The sequence below is a fragment of the Neophocaena asiaeorientalis genome, unplaced genomic scaffold, assembly GCF_003031525.2.
Source record: "Neophocaena asiaeorientalis asiaeorientalis breed wild unplaced genomic scaffold, Neophocaena_asiaeorientalis_V1.1 scaffold589, whole genome shotgun sequence".
Taxonomy (NCBI): domain Eukaryota; kingdom Metazoa; phylum Chordata; class Mammalia; order Artiodactyla; family Phocoenidae; genus Neophocaena; species Neophocaena asiaeorientalis.
Window position 1 is genome coordinate 782,142 of NW_020172683.1, and position 20,719 is coordinate 802,860.

At 46.0% G+C, this 20,719-nt stretch overlaps 1 protein-coding gene across 2 annotated transcripts; it reads right to left on the minus strand.

The window, feature by feature from the left end:
• Nucleotides 1–4,783: 4,783 nt before the first annotated feature.
• On the minus strand, nucleotides 4,784–18,864 carry METTL13 (methyltransferase 13, eEF1A N-terminus and K55). Of its 2 annotated transcripts, XM_024739848.1 has the most exons (9): nucleotides 18,700–18,864; nucleotides 18,287–18,548; nucleotides 16,122–16,881; nucleotides 14,645–14,844; nucleotides 13,001–13,196; nucleotides 10,340–10,507; nucleotides 8,816–9,031; nucleotides 6,481–6,612; nucleotides 4,805–5,265 (listed from the first exon to the last, which is right to left on the minus strand). In XM_024739848.1, exons 2-9 carry the CDS (start codon nucleotides 18,437–18,439, stop codon nucleotides 4,991–4,993), a joined length of 2,100 nt encoding a protein of 699 aa, XP_024595616.1. In that variant the 5' UTR covers nucleotides 18,440–18,548; nucleotides 18,700–18,864; the 3' UTR covers nucleotides 4,805–4,990. The 2 variants fall into 2 exon arrangements, with proteins under 2 accessions (XP_024595615.1, XP_024595616.1); XM_024739847.1 differs by having other exon boundaries at nucleotides 4,784–5,265; nucleotides 18,287–18,864.
• Between the last annotated feature and the right edge of the window lie 1,855 nt (nucleotides 18,865–20,719).

Consider the following 20,719-nt stretch of genomic DNA (forward strand, 5'->3'; position numbering starts at 1 on the left):
TTGCTGGCATGCAAAATAAAGCAAACTTTCCTTTCCACCAACCTTGCCTCTTTACTGGTTTTTGAGCGGTGAGCAGCCAGACCCCACTTTCAGTTACAATAACACAGCTACCATAGAACCTCTCCCTCAGTGGACCTCAACTTTGGCTACACAACATTATCACCTAGAAAGCTTTTTAAAATTCTGAGGCATAGGCTGAATCCCAGACCAATTAAATCAGAATCTCTGATTTAACTTCGGCACAGGCCTAAGTTTTTTTGTTTTGTTTTGTTTGGCCGCAACGCGCAGCTTGCAGGATCTTAGTTTCCTGACTGGGGATTGAACCTGGGCCATGGCAGTGAAAGCGCCGAGTTCTAACCACTGGACTGCCAGGGAATTTCCAGGCTCAAGTATTTTTTAAAATTTCCCAAGTAGTGCGCTGTTGGTGGGAATGTGAATTGGTGCAGCCACTGTGGAAAACAGTATGGAGCTTCCTCAAAAAAAATTAAAATAGAACTACCATACAATTCAGCAATTCCACTTCTGGGTACTTATCTGAAGAAAATGAAAACACTAACTCAAAAATATATGCACCATGTCCACTGCAGCATTATTTATAATAACTAACATATGGAAACGACCTAAGTGTTCATCAATGAATGAACGGATAAAGAAGATGTGAGATACATACATACACACACACACACACAATGGAATATCATTCAGACATTTAAAAAAAAAGAATGAAGTAGTGCCATTTGCAACAAGGATGGAACTTGAGGGCATTACGCTAAGCTAAAAGTCAAGCAAAGAAAGATAAACACCATATAATCTCATTTATATGTGCAATCTAAAAAAGGGAAAACCTAACTCATAGATCCAGAGAGCAGACTGGTGGATGCCAAAGGCAGAGGGATGGGGGAAGAGGGGGGTTGGTGGCAGTGATAGTAAAATGGGGGTCAAAAGATAAACTTCCAGTTAAAAAATAAGCAGGTTTTGGGACTTTGTGGTGTAGTGGTTAAGAATCCGCCTGCCAATAGAGGGGACACGTATTCAAGCCTGGTCCGGGGAGATCCCACATGCCGCGGAGCACCTAAGCCTGTGAACCACAACTACTGAGCCTGCGCTCTAGAGCCCGCGAGCCACGATCACTGAAGCCCACATGCCTAGAGCCCGTGCTCCGCAACAAGAGAAGTCACCGCAATGAGAAGCCCGCGCGCCATAACGAAGCATAGCTCCCGCTCGCAGCAACTACAGAAAGCCTGCGCACAGCAACGAAGACCCAACGCAACCGGAAAAAAAAAAAGGTCATGGGGATGTAATGTACAACATGGGGACCCATAGTTAATAATACTGTATTGCATATTTGAAAGTTGCCAAACGAGATTTTAAAAGTTCTTATTACACACCTTTCCCCTGTATATTAGTTTTCTATTGGTGCTGTAACAATTTACCACAATTTTAGTGGCTCAGAAAACAAACTGATTATATATGTCTATAGTGCAGAAGTCAGAAATTTCACTGGGCTAAAATTAAGTTATTGGCTGATTTGCATTTCTTACTGGAGGCTCTATTGGAGAAACAGTTTTCTTACCTTTACAGCTTTTAGAGGCTGCCCGAGTTCCTTCCATCTTCAAAGCTAGCCGAACCTTTCTCACATCACATCACTCTGACACTGGCTGTTCTGCCTCTCTCTCCCACATTTAAAGACTCTCGTGATTATGTTGGGCTCACCTGGATACTCTAGGATAATCTCCATATCAGAGTCAGCTGGTTATCAACCTCAACTCCTTCTGCTACCTTAATTCCCCTCTGCCATGTAATGTAACATATTCACAGGTTGCTGGGACTGGGATGTGGACATCTTTGGGGACCATTATTTTGCCTATCATATCGGATGACACCAACATGCAGCTGAGAACTACTGGTCTACCTGTAAGAAGATGGACTCAAGCAGCAGCCCAGTTAGCGAGCTGAGCCATGAAGGCAGATTGGAGACACACAGTGAAAAACTGGTGTGAGGGGGGAGGGGGAGGAACAATAACCAGTCTCACCAGTTCTACATTGTTGCAGAACGTGTCTTGGTGGTGGTGGGGTGGGTCGTGTGATATATTTTCATTCAGTTCTCTGACAGTCCTGGGAAGTTAAACTGTACACTATCCCAAAGGTGGTGGGACAATCCCCACTCAAGAGTAGCCATTACAGAAAATGTAAGTCATAACACAAGATGGAACTTGTCCAGAATTTTGAGATTGGTAGCTATCAGCTTGTTCCTTGTTTTATGCTCATTTGGAGCCTGGGTGTATGCCAGATTCTCAAGTGTTCTGAAGGCTGTCCCCTGTAGTGGAAGATGACTGGCCAACTGGTTGAATATGGCTTGAAGAGGTGTTCTGATTGGCTAACACTTTAATATTCACACACACACACACACACACATCCACTTGGGATTTCTGGCTTCTCTTTAAAAAATCTAGCACTCCTGCAGAACAACTCTCCACTGGAAGAAGAGCTGCTGCTTTTCTACGGGGCATATATTCTCTGGCTTACGGCAGGCTTTATCCTAGCCTTTCTGTTTCACACCTGGCTCACTTTACACTTTTGTAACTTGCCTGGTCTAGAAGGAATATGACTTTACAAGCTTCCCTATCCTCCAGAGTTCATATGCCTAAAGTCAGGCAAAATTCTCATGAAGAGCCATTTGCCTGTCATCAATGCCAAAGTGAATAGCATACTGTGACCATTTCACAATATATACAATTGAATCACTGTGTTGTACACCTGAAACTAATATAATGTGTCAATTACACCTCGGTTTAAAAATATGAAATAACATGAAATCCCCCACCCCCCCAAAAAAGAAAAAGTTAATAGTTCTCCAGTAGGAAAGATGGTATACAGGCCAATGGCATTGCCTTGTACACACAAAACCCTTTCCTCACAAGTGAGCACACCGAGCAGTTAGACTAGGGTTTGAGTAAAAGCCTGAATCACCATGTGTCCTGGTAAACACAGTGGTCTCCATCAGCATAAACCTCTTTGTAGGAAATTAAGCCGAAACCTGCCCAACTGTAATTTCTGCCCATTGGTCTTTCTTCAGCCTTTGGAGGCACGTGTAACCAACCTCACTCTTCTTACATACCCAGAGTCTTTCAAAATTTTTAAGACAATTATCATCACCACTGAGTGCCTCTTCCTACATCCAAAGGCTTCTCTCCAGTGAACCTAATTCCTTCAACTACTCCTCATAAGAGACACAGTTGAGACTTTGTCAGCATTCTGGTAATTCTCTAGCTTGGCTATACCACCAAGTATGCTGTTTCAAAGTCCACAGCACTAGATCCTCCAACTCAGACCCTGTGCCTCTATAACCTATCCTAACACTGCATACGTTTACAAATTAGAAAACAGTGGAGGAGTCCCAAGCTGAGGTCCTTGGGGTGCAGGGCATGCTAAGCTTTATGTTAGCTTCCCTTTACACAGTTCCAGGGAAGTCCCCCCCCCCCCCCGCTGAAGAAAAGACCTAGTATTTCTAATGGATACCATCTAAAATCATTACACAGCCTTCTCCTCAAGGGGCTGCAAATTTTGTAAGGATGACAACCTAGTTTTGAAATATGCTTCACCTCAAGAGGTTAGAGTTCATTTTAAGGGCCTGTGGAGAGAGGTACTGGGGTGGTGGATTTTCCATGGTGCTGCTCATTAAGTCAGCCTTGGCTTACTACTACTAGGAGAGGTGAAATTCCAGCCATTTTCTGAACTGCTGGCATAACAGTTTCAATAGGTAAGATTGATACTTCTGGCCAAGTGAGATTTGGGGTTAGATGCAGTTTTGGTTTAACTATCCTTTACCTCAGATCAAATGAGACAGTGTATTGAATTACTTAGAAAAGTTCCTGGAACATGTTAACTTTTATCACTAATTCGTGGTTTTGGGCAATTCTTAAACATCTTTACTTCCACTACAGCTCTTTACAGTGGGTCTGGCATGTAGCTGCCACTCAGTAAATGTGAGTAAACCAATACTGGAGACTTCAGCCTGCTAAGTCTCTGACACATGCAGTCATGGGGCCAGTTACATCCATTCCCTCCACTGGAACAGAATAGATGGCTTAGGCTACAAGGAAAGTTGTTAAGCAGAGGAGTGGGTTAGCAGATTCTTAAAACTTGGGACCATTGGGCTTCCCTGGTGGCACAGTGGTTGAGAATCCGCCTGCCAATTCAGGGGACACGGGTTCGAGCCCTGGTCCAGAAAGATCCCACATGCCACGGAGCAACTAAGCCTGCGTGCCACAGCTACTGAGCCTACGCTCCAGAGCCCATGAGCCACAACTACTAAGCCCACATGCCACAATTACTGAAGCCCGCACACCTAGAGCCCGTGCTCTGCAACAGGAGAAGCCACTGCAATGAGAAGCCCACACACTGCAACGAAGAGTAGCCTCCCCTGGCCGCATGGAAGACCCAATACAGCCAAAAATAAATAAATAAATTTATATAAAAAAAAAACTTGGGACCGTGTCAGCAGCTGTTCCATCTGTAGGGAGACAGCGTAGATGTTCTCTTAAATGATCCTACTCTATTTATAGTCTTTTGGCACAGAATGTTCTGCTACCTCACTTGAGATTGTTCCTTTAGGACCAAGAGAAGGAGAAAGCAAAGCAAACCAGCAATCACATTTGATTGTCTCCGGTCCTAAGGAGCTTGGGGCATGCTCGTTAAGGCATAACACCTGATGGGGGCTCCAGCAGGGACTCCTACTCAAGGACACAGTAAAGGAAGTGAAGGCAATCAACCCAAGCAGTACTGAAGAAGACAGGATGGAAAGGACTTTTTTATTTTCCCAGATCTTCAGGCAACCTCACCAAGCAGGAGGTCGCATGCAGGTGAGTATGAAACTAAGAAAAATACAAGGCTTAAAAAGTATTGTGCATTATATTTCTTCAATCTCTGGTAGGCCAGGAGCCCAAGGTCAGTCTGGCAGGAAGCTGAGGGGACTGCCTGGTCCTGACAATCACACAATCTTCACAGTTTTGAGCATGTCTGACAGGACGTACGTGTCATCCCAGCCCTTTCCAGGCTTCCTCAGGGTTTGCTCCAAGGCCTGGGCCATTTCCAGCAGCTCTGGCGTGGCAAGTTTCCGCTCAGGGTGCGGCTGACAGAACAGGATCTCGTTTACTTCACCCTCAATTCGCCGGACATACAGGAGGGGGAACACCGCCTTGAGCCCAGCCAGCACTGAGTCCTTTAGCCCTAGGTCTCGGCACACGAGGTTGAGGATAAAGACACCTGTAGGGTGGGGAGGAAAGGGTCAGAATGACTGGTTCAGGGGACACGTTGGAGACAGGGTTCAGCTCTGAGGAATATAGCCATTCCTGCCCCAGGGAGGCTGGGGGACCAAAGAACACACCTACAGCGGCAGTGACTTTGCAGAGAACACACAGCATACAAAGGCAGGAAGAGAAAAGCGTGGGGGATGTGTGAACCATGAGAAAACTTCAAGCTAATTTCTTGCTCTTTTGTGCTGCCAACAAATGTTACCATTCTCCATGCTTCAGTTTCACAAAGGATTGCTTTGAGAAAGAAGTAATTAATACCCCCAAGTAAGAATGTAGCAATTCCACAGAGAAATTATGTACTTGACATATATATCACATGCCTTCACTGGTGACAATTAAGGGTTCTAAGTCAACTCTGTTCACCACAGTACCTTAGCCAAATCAAAATACCTGGGAGGCAGTGAACATAAGGATTAAGAGCTCCAGCTTTCAAGTCACAAGGATCAGGGTTGGAGCCCTAGCTCTTATCTTGTGTCACCTTGGCAAGTCTCTACTTCAGTTTCCTCATCTGAAAACAGGCTGCTATGAAGATGAAATCACATACTGCCCAGTCCAGGGCATGTGGGAAGAATTCAAATGGTCACTAGCGCCCCATGCTGGTGGGGATGTGAATTGCTACGACTACTTTGTAACTGTGTGGCAGCATCTACAAAAACTGAACATATGCATCATCTGTGATCCAGCAATTATAGCCCTACATCTATGTCCAACAGACCTGCACACACATTTCACCAAAAAGCATCTACTAGAACGTTAATGGCAACACTTCTTATAAAAGCCCCAAATAGGAAACAACCCAAATGCCAAAAGCAGAATGGAGAAATAAATTGTGTATCACCCAGTGTCAACACAACACTATGGGCGAATCTCACAAACATCATGCTGAGTGAAAGAAACAGAGAACATTCCGTACGGGCAAAACTAAGCTGTGCTGATAGAAGTGAAGACAGTGGTTATCCCTGAGAGGACAAGTTACTGAAAGGAGGTAAGAGGTGGACTTCTGGGGCACTGGAAATGTTTGGTGTTTGGTGCTGGTAAATGAATATGTTCAATGTGGGGAAACCGATCAAGGTACACACTTATGATACGTGCATTTTTCATTAAAAAGAAAAATTTCCTTAAAGGGCCCATCCCTTCTCCCTCCCCAACCTTCTGTTCTTCATACCTTCAGGAGTCAAGATGCTTTTGACCTTCTGCAGGAAAGGCTGGGCCACAAACGCTGGGGGTGGACAACTCATTCCCAGGGTTGGGTCCTTACTGTCCACATCAAACATTATGACATCGTAGTGACGTCGTGCTGGGAAAGAGAAGCAAACGAGTCTTTGTCTCTGCTGGATAAAATAACACCATTTACATTCCTCCACCACATCTCCTCTGTGACCTGTGGTGGACACAGGTGGCTACGTCAGAAGGATGGCATGGAGGATGTGGTTTGCTTATAAGGGCACTAATGTCACAGTCCAGAGGAGCATGTCATCAGCGTTCTGCCGTGAGTACTCCACGTCTAAGATGGAGCCTTCATCTCACCTTCTTCCTCCACATTTTAAAGCCCTTTCCACAGACACACATTACTGGGGTCCACTCCAGCAGGAGTACTGCTTGGTTAAGAGTCCATCTATACCAATGATTTTCAATCCTGACAGACCATTAGAGTCAAATGGGAAAATTCTAAAGATTCAGAGAATCTGGGCTCCACTCCTAATCAACAGAGTTAAAACCCTGGGGTGGTAAGGAACAGATGGGAGGGGAGATGGGAAGCCTCCGGGTACTTTTCTTAAGCTCCCCAGGTGATTCGAAATATAGTCAGAGTTGAGAACCATTGATCTAGACAAAGCAGCTGCCTCTGCCTTTAAGGGCTGACCCTGCAAATGGTAACTTTAACTTAACTCTGGAAACAGTATATGTTGCCTCCTAGGAGAAAGTGTTCTCAATTAAAGTTAGCATATCTTTTCTAGCTGCTTGAACAATTACTGGCTCAAGAAAGAACTGATTTTGCTCAATGAGTGAGAAAGAACTGACCATGAATCTGATCCACTCCTTACTATAATGTTAGTTTTTACAAGGGGTAGGCCTGTGATACTAATGATGTGTTTTGGGCAAACTTCGAGACAGTGCTAATGATTATGCAATAAATACGTATTTACTTAGGACTACAGCATGTCCATCACTGTTCACAGCACAGATCTGATTTTGGTTTCTTCAAGAGCAGAACATGTTGGCTCATCAAAGTCCAAGGACAACCAAGGCCCACATTTGTGGCACTGAACCCTCCAACAATCCGAAAGGTTGTTGTTAAGACGAAGGCCAGGGCTGTTCAAAACTGACTTAGAGGTAATAACAACAGCAGCACATCATGGATTGAGTACCTACCATGTGCCTGGCACTGTTTTATGTGCTTCACATGTATCAGCCCTGGGCCCCCAGACTGGTCCCAGCCTCAGAGAGTGAACCTGTGAAACTCTGATAGAGTTAAGTTCAGTTTGCTATTACATAAGACAGCATCTGTCCATCCCAGCACCAAAACACTTATCCCAGGCAACCCGTTTTGCCACACCCTTCCTGGAAGATACTCTAACCCAGCGAGAACCAGAGCATCTACTATAGAATGAGCAGACCTGGAAGGGTGTGTGGCCTGGGCTCCCCAGGTTCACGTAGGACTGAACCAACCTAACTGAATTCTCCCTGAGGGGCTCATGTTCTTCAAAGCATCAGTCATCAGAAGCCTACATATTAAGCTACAGAAGGATCAGGGGAGCTATTGTAAAACATTAATATGCCTTTTGTCCAAGTCTGGGATACAAATTATTATAGCAAAATGGAGCCTTAATTCCAGTAGCAGCAAGGCTACTGGAATTCCCACTAACACCTGCATCACAGTTTAACCTCAGCACTATTGACATTTGGGCTAGATAAGTCTTTATCATCAGTGGCTGTGCTATGCATTGTAGGATGTTGAGCAGCACCCTTGGTCTCTGCCCACTAGATGCCAGAAACACCCGTACCTAATGGTTACAACAAAATAGTGCCTGCGGACATTGTCCCTGAGGTTTAGAACCACTCGTCTACGTGAATGCTGTTTTGCTCTGTTTCTGGCTTCACCTCTAGCTGAAAGATTTACCAAACAACTTCCCAACACCCCCCCCCAACGTTTCGTCCCCTTTTCCTCACTCAGATACAGATTCTGGGTTTCTTGGGGTGATGAGAAAGTGGCAAGGTTACAGGGTCAGAAGAGATTCAGAAGGGAAGCCCACTCGTTTGTTAGCGTCATTAGGGCAGGAAACGGTCTGTTTTGCTTGTTGCCATAGCCCAACCCCTAAGAGTACTGAGCATGTGGTTGACACTCTGTATTTACTGAATAACTGTCAACAAATGAATGGACAAACGAACTGGGATGATGTGGATGCTGCCCTCTCAGAGATGAGTTCTAGAGGCCCTTGCAGGCCTGACAACCTTGGATCAATCCTCCCTCAACACCCCTCCAAATTCTCCAATAGCAGTACCTTCTTCTTCTGCCAGGCTGGTAATATAGTCCAGGCCATCTGCGATGTGGACCTTCATACGGTCACTCTGGGAGAAGCCAAACCACTGAGTGGCCACTTGCAACATGGAGGGGTCGATCTCCACAGCATCGATGCAGGACTTTGGGAAATGATCGTGGACAAAAAGGGGGAGGCTGCCCCCACCCAGGCCTACCACCAACAATCCCAGTGGGGTCTCTGTAATAAAGAATAAAAGCATTGTTTTACTACCTGCTCACTGTAAAGTTTTGTACCACACTTGGGGAGGGCGAAAGAGGGAGTCAGATTGTTGGTGCTGCCCAGGGGAAACAAGATTTAGAGACCTGGCCTCCCTTGTCTCTTTCTAGAAACTCGGGAGTCAATTTAACATCTGAAAACTCAACCCTGGCTTCACAATCCTTCCTTTACTAGATCCAGAAGATGAACCAGTGTATTATTATTATGGCCCCTTAAAGAGCACAAAGCACTCAGCTGACATTATAGCAATAACCCCCACCATAAGCATTATTAAACCCCTCTAGGAAATGGGAGGGACAATGGCCAACATCTTGTTTATGATCACAAGGAGTGTAAATGTGATGCCCTCTGCTCAGCTTTCAACTCAAAGGCCACACTGCCTTCTCAGACACAGCCACCAAGTGAGGGCAATCCACCCAAGTTCCAGAAACCACAGGAAAACAAAGGCCCAAATCCTACACACAAGCACAGAAAAACCACAGCAACCACAGGGGATGAAAGGAAGGTAAGAAAAAAGAAAGAATCACCAAAAGGAGACAGACCCTGAGGATTAAATGGAAGACCTGAGACTCTAGGGATATACATCAACACCAAGATAGATCAAATGTACAGCGTGTTCCAGTAAGACATACTTGGGGACTTTGGGTGAAGACAGTTACAAGAGTAGACAGAATCACGAACATTTTTGCTACTGTGGTCAGATCCAAACCTATTATTAGTGATAAGGCTATGACTGTACTATCTATACTATGTTGTTTTTTTTTTAAGTAGAAATTCAAGATAGAATTACATCTAGTGCTCAAATAATGCATCACTGAAAAGCCAGAAATTCTCCTAAAGTGCACATGTATATTGCTCCGGAGATGTGATTTTTAAATATTCCATCTGGTTACATGGGTAAATGCATGTGCAAAAACTCATCAAGCTGAACAACTTAAGATCTGTATACTTTACAGATCTCACTGAATGTATTTTATACATTAACTTTTTAAACTGAGTATAGTTTATTTACACTGATTTTTAAAATAAATGAATAGAGGAAAAAAATTTAGGTATCAGCACATGTAGCTGTTTCAAACAATTTGAGTTTGAAGGAAAAGTTATTTGGATGTTCATGAATGTAGAAGATGGTTGGGAATAAGAAAGACATGACCATATGTGCATCTGTTGGTCTATAATCATGGTTCTTAAACTGCAAGGCAGCTGACACTGATTACCTCTGTAATCTTACATGTCCCCTCCTGTGGAAGGCAGTGGCGACCCCCTCACCTAGGAGCAGCTCCGGGTTTCTCAGCAGGGCAAGGCCGGCAATCATGGCTTTATGGTGTTCACAGCACAGGTAACTCTTATCAATGGACTGCCCCGGAGCTGCAGGGAGGTCCTCTGGAGTATCAGCAGGCCGCTGCTTCTTCCTGTCCTTTTTCCGTTTCTTCTGGGCTAGATCACAGACGGAGATGAATGAAGTCATATGCGTGGTACACTACTCCTTGGAAAGTAAGGCACACCAGCAGCAGTATGCTGCAACTGGTTTGATGAGACTCGAGAACCCAACTGTGAAACATGCAGGAATTTTGTGAACTGGTTGACATGTTGGTGCCTTGAAATCTGGCCATGGTGGCCATTTTTATGCCACAGAAATTGGCAAACAGTGCATATCATGGCTTTTTTCCCCAAAGAGACGGTTGTTAAATATTTAACATACACCAGAGAGTCAGAAAAGGGAAGTGGCAAAGAAACACCCCAAAACTCAGAACATTGGGAGAACTCAAGTGAGGAGTACTAGTACCTCTCCTCTGAGAAATATAAAGCCACTAACAGGTGAGAAGTTTATTCATCAGTTCTTTTAGGGGAAAAAGGACTTAGTTTCCAACTACCTCCTCTATGCCAATTACCATACTAGGACTTTTACTCTTGTAGCTTTGAAACAACCCTATATCAATGCTCTTATTCTAATTCTTGGCAGATGGAAAAACTGAAGATCTGAAGAGTTATTAATCAGGCCCAAATCAGTAGGCAATGCAGCCAGGATTTGAACCTGGGACTACCTGTCTGCAGCAGCTATCACCTTTCTACTACATCACACAGACAGTAATTCATACCACCCCATTGGACAAGGACATCACAAATGTTCACAGAAGGGGGGGAATCGTACAAAAGGACCCTCTACTCTCCCTCTACCTACTCCCTCAACTGCTCCAGGATAGAGTGAACAGATGGCTCTGGGGTTTTCCTAGGGACCAGCTGCACCATTGGGCACTGTAATGTAAGTGGCAGCATGCTTTTCAGAGATGTTAAATTGCTTTTTAACACATTCTTCTTCTTGCTCACCAATACTTCCATGCGGGAAATCATTCCCCTAAGAATTAAGTGATACTAAGAAGGCTTGATAACAGTGGGGAAAAAAACCAAAACCCAAATTGGAGGGCAAAATGTTCTTTGAAGCACTTTTACTGAGCTCTCAGTGAGAAGAAACTGAACCAACCTGCAGCCCAAGTGACCCAATGACAGCACAGGAACCCAACAAATATGGGTGCACATGACCAGGGGACACCCCTCAAGAGGAGACCATCCTGCTGAGAATAACCTGATCCTGAGCTGTGGGCAAACCCATGACCTCATGAGGTTGTGAATTTTCTCTCTTTTCACCCTCCTTCCAGATGGCCTTGCCGACAAGACAGCATCATCAGGCAAAGGGAACGACCGGCAGTCAGGAGAGCCAATTTCAGATTCCAAGCCTGACTCTCTGTGCCTCTAAAGGGAAGTTATACTGGAGAAGCGGTAGGGAGGAATATTTTCCTACTCTATACATGTGATCTGTGACTGATTACAATGAGTAAGTATTACTTTTATAATACAAACATATAATGCCCCAAGAAAATAAACAAACGATTGCTCTCCCCATTAGTGGGTGTTTCTGAGCAGCACCTGGGAGACCACTTAAAAGAGAACATGGTGGAGGGCTTCCCTGGTGGCGCAGTGGTTAAGAATCCGCCTGCCAATGCAGGGGACACGGGTTTGATCCCTGGTCCGGGAAGATCCCACATGCCGCGGAGCAACTAAGCCCGTGTGCCACAGCTACTGAGCCTTGCACTCTAGAGCCCGCGCGCCTAAAGCCCGTGCTCTGCAACAAGAGAGGCCACCGCAATGAGAAGCCCAGGCACCACAACGAAGAGTAGCCCCCGCTCACCACAGCTAGAGAAAGCCCACGCACAGCAACGAAGACCCAACACAGCCAAAAATAATAAATAAATTAATTAATTTTAAAAAGAGAGAGAACATGGTAGAGATCTACCCTGTTGACACCTGTAGCCACGCGCCACTTGTGGCCATTTAAATTTAAATGTAAGTTCATCAGAATTAAAAAAGATTAAAGATTCAGTTCCTTAGTCACACCGGCCATGTTCCTAGTGCTCAGTACCACACATGGTTCATGGCTGCCACCCTGGGCAGCTAACTGGGTATTAAACATTTCCTTCACTGTAGAAAGTTCTACCAGACTAGCTGACCTCTAGGGCACCCACCAACTGTACAACCCTCTAAAACAGGTGCTAGGAGGTGGCCCCATGAAGGAGGGCAGGCCTACTGAATTAATGTACAGACATATATGGAGCAACTTGTAAAACACGTGGTCTTTGAACTACAGGCGTTAAAGTGATTATCACATTTGTCTGGTAAACCACCACCCCGGCTCCTTATCACTGCAGAGTCAGGCTTTGCTCAAGAACAGAACATCGACCTCCCTTCTGTTCATCGCCACTCACACCCTAAGAGCCCAGATGATAAGAGGACAACCCACAGAGCCGTGTGCCTCTGGTCACAGGTATCCGGGTCTGTCCTACAGCTCCGCCAAGCTCCCAGGTCTTTCTGACCACCCCAAACTGTCCATACCACGTCCACGTGGGCCCCACCACTGTGCCCACGATGCCTCACCTCTGTGAGACACATCCTTCAGCAGCCTGGCTTCTGACTGCACCACGTTCCTGTTGCTGAGGAAGATCAGCCGCCGAAAGTAGCGCTTGTCATCCCCCTGCACATCCTCGATGACGTAGTCGCCACTCAAAGGGCTGCAGTCTTGGTGCTGAACAGTCCGGACCCCGATGTCCCCACCAACAGACAGGAAGGGTACCTGAAGGAAGAGCAGAGATGTGGTGAAAACACCAGCTCAACTGAGAAATACGAGAAATTATAATCCCTTCCCTTTGTGCGTATGTGAAAAATCCCCACACCAAGGTTCTGAGCAGCAACAACTCCGAAGATTTGCCATTTTGTTAAAGTATTCTTCTGGGGCGTTTGACTAGATCTCAAAAGGTTTAACTGACCTTTTTGAAAACCAACTGAACAACTAAAGATTCCCCAAACCATTCGTGAAATGCAGTTGGTTCTCCACAAGAAAAATATGAGTTTCTCAACAGTAATCCTTAAAAGGACTTTCAACAGTCCAAGACAATGAAAGCTAGAAGGAAGCCTCATGAAGGGACTAGAATCATGAGAGAAGGAATCTGAATAGGGATAAAGATATCAAAATCCATGGGGAAAGTAACCACTCCAAATTTGGCAAAGTGTCTCCCTTCCCCCAGTTATTCTCAACTTTTTTCTGCATTCTTCTAAACAGAAGAAAAAATTAGGAGGAAAAAATACATTTTCCCCTAAACTTTTCCACTCCCTTCCCAACCTTCACATTTATTTCTTTTTAAAGACTTACAAGAGTATTTAATAATCATGAGGGACTCCTGACTTTGCGGAGATGTAGGCACTGTTGAGAGAAAGTCACAAACGAGCCTCCCCACAGGATCTGGGTCTCTCTGATGGGACACCAACCTCAAAGTCTTCCAGAAAGCATCAAATACATATTCATCTGTAAGCACAAGCCAGCCTAGTGGGCAGAACCACAGGCTGGGAACCCAGGAGCCTGGGTTCTTCTTTTCAGTTCTGTTACTACAGCATCAAGCTTCCAGGTACCTTGTCTTTCCCACCTATCAAGAAGGATAAACTCCTTTCTATAAAGCCCTTGCAGTAAAGTCACCTATCAATTACCCTGTCTTGTGAGCAGGATAGTACAAGACAGATGGCATCAACTGATAATACCATATCACCATTTTGGCAAAAACCTTCAGTTTCCTTCCCAGTGGAACATCAGGCCAGCAATGTTAATATCCTGAAAATTAAGCTGAGCTGTTTTGGCCCTTTCCCATTCCACCTGATATAATGATGGTTCTAAGAGGCAAAATGGCCAAGGAAATCCTGCGCAAAGTGAGTTAGGAGAAATACAGCCTGAGTAAGCTTCAGTGTACAGAGCTGGAGCCTGCAAGGTGGAGAGTACTTCCTTCATGCCATCCGAGTGGCCCCACAGGCACAGATGCTACTGGGGTTCTCAATAAGGGCAACCACTCACCTTCTACTCACTGCCTGGGACATAACTTCTGCTCACTTAGCTCTCAGCTGCTGACATGCCCTCCAGGAACAGACTAGGGTCACAGACCCTAGTCCTAGCTTCTGCCAAGATACCCTCTGCCTTCCTGGCTATTAATATGACTTCTCCAGAGACCCTGAAAGCTGCTACCAAAGCTTTGTTACCTGCTGCTGGGCGGGCATCCCGGCCGGGGCCAGCTCCATGACTCTGGCCGACAGCTCGGCCTGGATGCTGTCCATGCCTTCGTACTGCTGACCTCGGTGAAGGGCCACTGTGATCAGCCTCCTGAAGCCCGCACTGGCTGCCAGCTGCTTCCGGCCCTCCTCCATGCCAAAGAGCCACTCAGTCTCCCGACCCTGGGGGACTAGAAAGAGGCATTTGTTGACAGGGAGTCCTGGGAAAAGTTCAAGCCCACAACCAATATGCCCCACGTGGCAGAGAGCCAGCCCCTACCCAAGCCCAGCAACCCTTCCAACTGTGACCTACTGAGGGGCTATCAATCCCCAGTCAACAATGTCCACAGCAAAGCTGCCATCAGACCCATGGCAGGACCCAGCGTGGAAAAGTGTGAGCGTGTATGTAAGGGGAGGGAGGCAAGTACCTAGTGCAAGAAAAATAGCAATAATGCTAACACTTCTTAATGCCAGGCATTATTACAAGCAGTTCACAAACAGAAACTAATCAAATCCTCACAACAGCCCAAGATGCAGGGAGTATTATTATTATTCCCATTTTATAAATGAGGAAATTGAGACACAGAAGTTACATTATTTGCCCAAGTTCACACAGCTCGTAACTGGTGAAGCTAGGGCTCAACCCCAGGCAGTCCAGCCCCAGACCCCATGCTCGTATCCTCTGTGCTATTAGTTCTAACAGGTGCACAGTTAGGATAAGGCAATACTTGGAAAAATGGATTCGATGTCAGGGAACAAATTACCAGCATGATGTATCACCACCTCACGTTTGTCTAGAATATTCTACTTTTGAAAGCATTTCCTCATACTACCTCTTCTGATCATTACTAAGGTGAATCTGGTATCATTTACCCCTTTCAATAATAACACTAACATCTGTAAAACTTATCATGTGCCAGGCACCATTCAAAGAGCTTTTACACTTCTCACAATTACACAGCTAAGATCTCACTTTCTAGATGAAGAAACAGAGGCACAGAAAGAACACTAACTTGTCCAATACCACCAGGAAGCGACTGAGCCAGGACTGGAAACTAAATAGTCTGGTTCCAGAGCTCACTTTTTTAGTTACTACTCTGTACCGCCTCTGAATTCAGCAGAGACGCACAGAAACTTCACCAGGTCACACAGCTTACAGGCTACAAGGCTGGGACTCCCGGTTGCTTCCACTACTCCTTGTTACAAAGTGACTAACATCTCTACAAATGCGTGACCTGCCTAAATGTATCTATATTACTTCAAGCCTTTGCAATGGAAGATGAGAAGAAATAAACCTCAAATCCAAGCAGGCAGCTCCCCCTTCCTCATGCCTTGGCCAGTCTAACCTCTTCAAGCACCGCCCCCTGCAAGATAAAACCAGCCAAGGCATACCCATCCGCCAAAGCCCCAGCCCCAGCCCCTGCAAGCCAGCCCCCTCCAGGGAAGAGAGGGAGCAATCCCAACTCACTGATGAAAATGGCAAAATGACTGTCCCGCGATGGTTTCACAGTGGGGCTGTCCACCACGTGGAGGGTGTAGCGTGGCTCCCCCGTGTCCCCACTGCACAAGTCCAGAGACACACTCCCCAGCCCGGCCTTGCGGTACAGCTGGCTGCACAGCCAGGCATACTGCTGCCGCTCCCGCACCGCCTCAGCCAGCCGCTCGGCACTCTCCAGCCGCACAGGCTTGCCCTGCTCCTGAGCACACAGCTCAAAGATCTGAAGGGCAGAGCCAGGGACCGGCCTGAACTTGGTCATGATGAAGGCAAAGACAGGCAAGGAGAACCGAGGCTCTGCTTCCAACAGCTGGTCTTGGCTGTTGGCCACCTGGTGCACCCTCACCATCCACCCCTCCCGAGAGAAGTGACCCACTGCTTTCTTCAGGACGTGAGCCTGAGCCAGGGAGATGCAGAGGTAGCGACCGCCCACCTGCAGGACACGGCCAACCTCAGCCAGCATCCTGTCCACCTGCTGCAGGGTCTTCTCCTCCTCATCTGTCAGGACAGCGTCCAGGGTGCCCTTGTCCAACACCACCTGGAATGAGGCATCGGGAAACTCCATCTGTGTCATGTCCATCTTCAAGAAGCTCATCTGGGGCCGTCGGCTGGCATTGCGTTCCTTCATTTGCTTGATGACAACCTCACTGATGTCAATGTTCACTATATCCTGATAGCCCACGTCATACAGCTGCTCGCTTAGCTCTGAGTTACCACACCCAATCACCAGCACCTAGGGTGAAAGAAAACAAGATGGAGGTGATCAAGGCAAAGGAATGAGCTTCAGACACTTCAAGGAATCAAGTCTCACCCTGGCTGCTGTATGTTTTCAGAGGACGAAGATGCTATGCCATGAGAGAGCACCATTACAAAGTGGATTCTAGGCTCCATCTTGAAACACCACTGATTAGAAGAACTCACTAGTAACAAACCACATTCCACTACAACAATGCAAGTTATGCAGAAACAAACTAACCGGGGTTGTTCTTTTCTCTGAATCAAGCTTTTATTAATCAACTGCAGGAACAAACTAATCATGGTTGTTCTTTTCTCTTAATCAAGAATTTATCATTCAAGAATTGATAGGAAGTCACAGAATCCAAATACAGTAGTTATAACTGAAATCTCCTATTTGTTTTACTGTTGAAAACCTAGGTCTGGCATAATCCTATTCCACTCATGCCTTTGGCTCCAACTCACGATATTCTGCTGTTTTCTGAAGCCAAACTTAAAACACAGGTTGCTGCCTCCCTCTCTGTGGAGGAATCTCCCATTGATCCTTCAAAATTCTGCCCTGATATCACCATCTCTGGAAAAGCATCGTACAATGACAAGTGCATAAGCTTTGGAGCTAGGTGGATCTAAGTTTAAATCCCCACACGACCACTTACTACATGTATGATCTTGGGCAAGAAACTGGCTCTCAGAGCCTCAGAGCCTCAGTTTCCTCATCTGTAGAATTCGTGTATTACCACTCACCTCAAGGTTTATTATGAGAACTCAATGACTGAGCAAACACACACACACACACACACACACACACACACACACAGCATAAGGTTTGACTCTTAAAGCTTCCTCCTAAAATCTTCGTTTTTTACCCTTCTTCCTTCCCTACTTCCACCTCTATCAAACCTCCTATTACTGTACTTGGCACTTTTCACTTCTGGAAAAGTGCCCAGGATTTATATGTTAATGCTTGTGTGGCTTAAGGGCTGAACACAGTGCCTGAAAGTCAGTGGGCCCACAACAACTATTTGATAACAGATTCATTTATCAGTAAAGCCACGGGTGCTGCCAGCTCCAGGGGGATGCACAGTGACAGAAAAGCACACTATCCTCACTAGGAGGAGATGTCTAGGTTGCACTACTAAAGAAGTCAGGTTATTCTTAATAACCTCACTCATTCTTCCAGTGGTTATTAATTCAAGAAATGATCTGGGGGTGGAAGCTCTGTTATCTGAAAACCTTTAAAAGGATACTTTGTAATTACCTTTTAGCTAGAATGTTGCATGGAATCCTGAAAATATGGGCCTGTTTAGGGCCCCCCCACGCCTGGCACCGTCTACCAAGTGCAGGATTTCTGTTATCAGTTCCTACCTTCCAGGGCACACACAGGGCTGCCAGGCCGCGCTTACCTTTTCCCTGGGCTTGATATATTTGTGCAGCAACCCGCACAGTTCCAGGTAGGTTCCATACCACTCGAAAGCTTTCCTTCCCCGCTGCTGGAAGAACTTCTCCCAATAGTCAATGGAGCCAAACTCCTTAGGGCTTTTAGGTAAGAGATTCATATTCCCACTGCTCGAGCTGCGTCTTCAAGACTCTCCTACTCCCTGTGCGGTACCATCCGAGGGGTTTCCCCACGCGCTGGTTCTGGAACACCGCAGCGGGAATTCTTTCCTAGGACAAACAGCCACATTGACTTGTCCCTCACCCAAAACCCAAAGAGATGATCCTTACACGCCCACCGCACACGTAAGGCACTGAACCTAGTAAACGCTCACCCCCTGTCCCATCCCAAAGCCCCAGACCCATGTGGGGAGGCCCTCACACTTTTTCAGAGCTCCTGTTTCAGAACCGGCAATTATATCCGGATGCGAGGCTTCGCGATTGGTTGGCTGGCCACACCATCTCAGCAGCTCATTGGTCAGTGATTTTCATCCTGGCACGTCATTGGCTGCAACGAGCTCGCCTCACGCCGGCGGCTTCGTCGCAGGCGCCGCGCTTTTATTTACGTGAGCCGGGGCGGGGCGGGCCGGAGGCAGGGCGGGAGCTGGGCTGTCCCGGTCCCAGGCTTGCGTCGGAGCACCGAGCGGGGGCAGCCTTCTCAGCTCTGGGCTTTCCAGCCTTGGAAGAGAGCTCCCGGGCCCCAGGCTGTTTGTTCCTTTCGTCTCTGAGCTCCCATTCTGAGCACGAGCCACATAAGGTCTGAGCGCTGACGGCGGTGGGCACACTGGAGGAGGGGGGCCTCGGAAAAGGAAGACTTGTAGATTAGAAGGAAGTGAGGCAAGGGATGAGTAGAGCCAGTCCATAGCAGAAGAAAGGTGCCCAGCCCAGCTCTATCTTCTGCATCTCCCGCCCCACCCCCGCCTTACTTTAACCACTTTACTTGTACAATTCAGGTTTAATTTGGAGGAAAGTAGCACTTAGCTGTGCTCAGCTTTCAGGATCTTAGTTTCCCGAGCAGGGATTTAAGCTGGGACCCCAGCAGTGAGAGCGCCTAGTCCTAACCACTGGACTGCCAGAGAATTCCCAGGGTTTCACTGTTAATAATGTAACAACACGGAAATTCAGGGGAAAAGAATAACAACCAGTTATTCAGAAGTGCATCCTCTCCCTCTTCCTCCTTGCCTCAAAGCACAATGTGCAAAACTTAAGGCTCATTTTGGTAATTGGCCTCCTCAGGTTGTCATTCGGATGTCATCTGAAAGTAGTACTTGGGACTTCCCTGGTGGTGCAGTGGTTAAGAATCCGCCTGCCAATGCAGGGGACACAGGTTCGAGCCCTGGTCCGGGAAGATCCCACATGCCGTGGAGCAACTAAGCCCGTGAGCCACAACTACTGAAGCCTGTGCGCCTAGAGCTCATGCTCTGCAACAAGAGAAGCCACTGCAATGAGAAGCCCGCGCACCACAATGAAGAGTAGCCCCCGCTTACTGAAACTAGGGAAAGCCTGTGCGCAGCAACGAAGACCCAAAGCAGCCAAAAAATAAATTAATTTAAAAAAAAAAGAAAGAAACCTCATAGTATCCTTGGGGCCATCCACTGTTTGGCAGAGAGGATGAAATACTTAAATCAGGGAACTCTTGAAGACCATGGATAGAATTCAGAGGGTCTGTGAACTTGAATGGGAAAGAAATTACATCTTTATTTTCAGTAATCTCTAACAGATATTAGCATTTTCTTCAACTATAAATGGAGCCCCCCCCAAAACCCTCAGCAGTTCTAGTGATAGGAATCACTAAGATTTTTATATCACATTACCACCATAGATATCTTGAAATATTGTTTATGCTATTACTAATTCAAAATCATGGTAGATGTTAGGCCTGGCGCTAGATTTTATTTAATGAGTTAATATATCTTAGTGTATCACAAATTGTCTTTTAAAATATTTTATAGCATTATAAATTTCCTTCCTTTGTAATTCTGTATTTTGATGCATTTAGAGATATTATTTTAATAAGAGGTTCCTAGATTTCACTAGATTGCCAAGGTTCTTGGTACATAATGTTTATGCACAGTGCCTGTCACTTAATAGGAGGGCCATGAAGGATGCTTCGTGGTCACGAGAATTTTTCCTGTGCTTTTGGTGCTGCCTTAAATCTATCATTACGTAAAGAATAAACCACAGAGGCCGGCTTAGTCCATAGAGAAAACTTGACTACATTTTTAAAAAACATTGTTAGGGAAAGATTTATTATTTCACTTTTTTTTCATCCTCTGAAGAAAGTTTGAAATGTATCTATTCAAGGTATTTTGATGACATAATTTCATTCCTTGTAAATAACTGCTCATATGCCATTTGTGACCACAGAACCTAAAGCAGGGAACTATGATAATGGAGCCCTT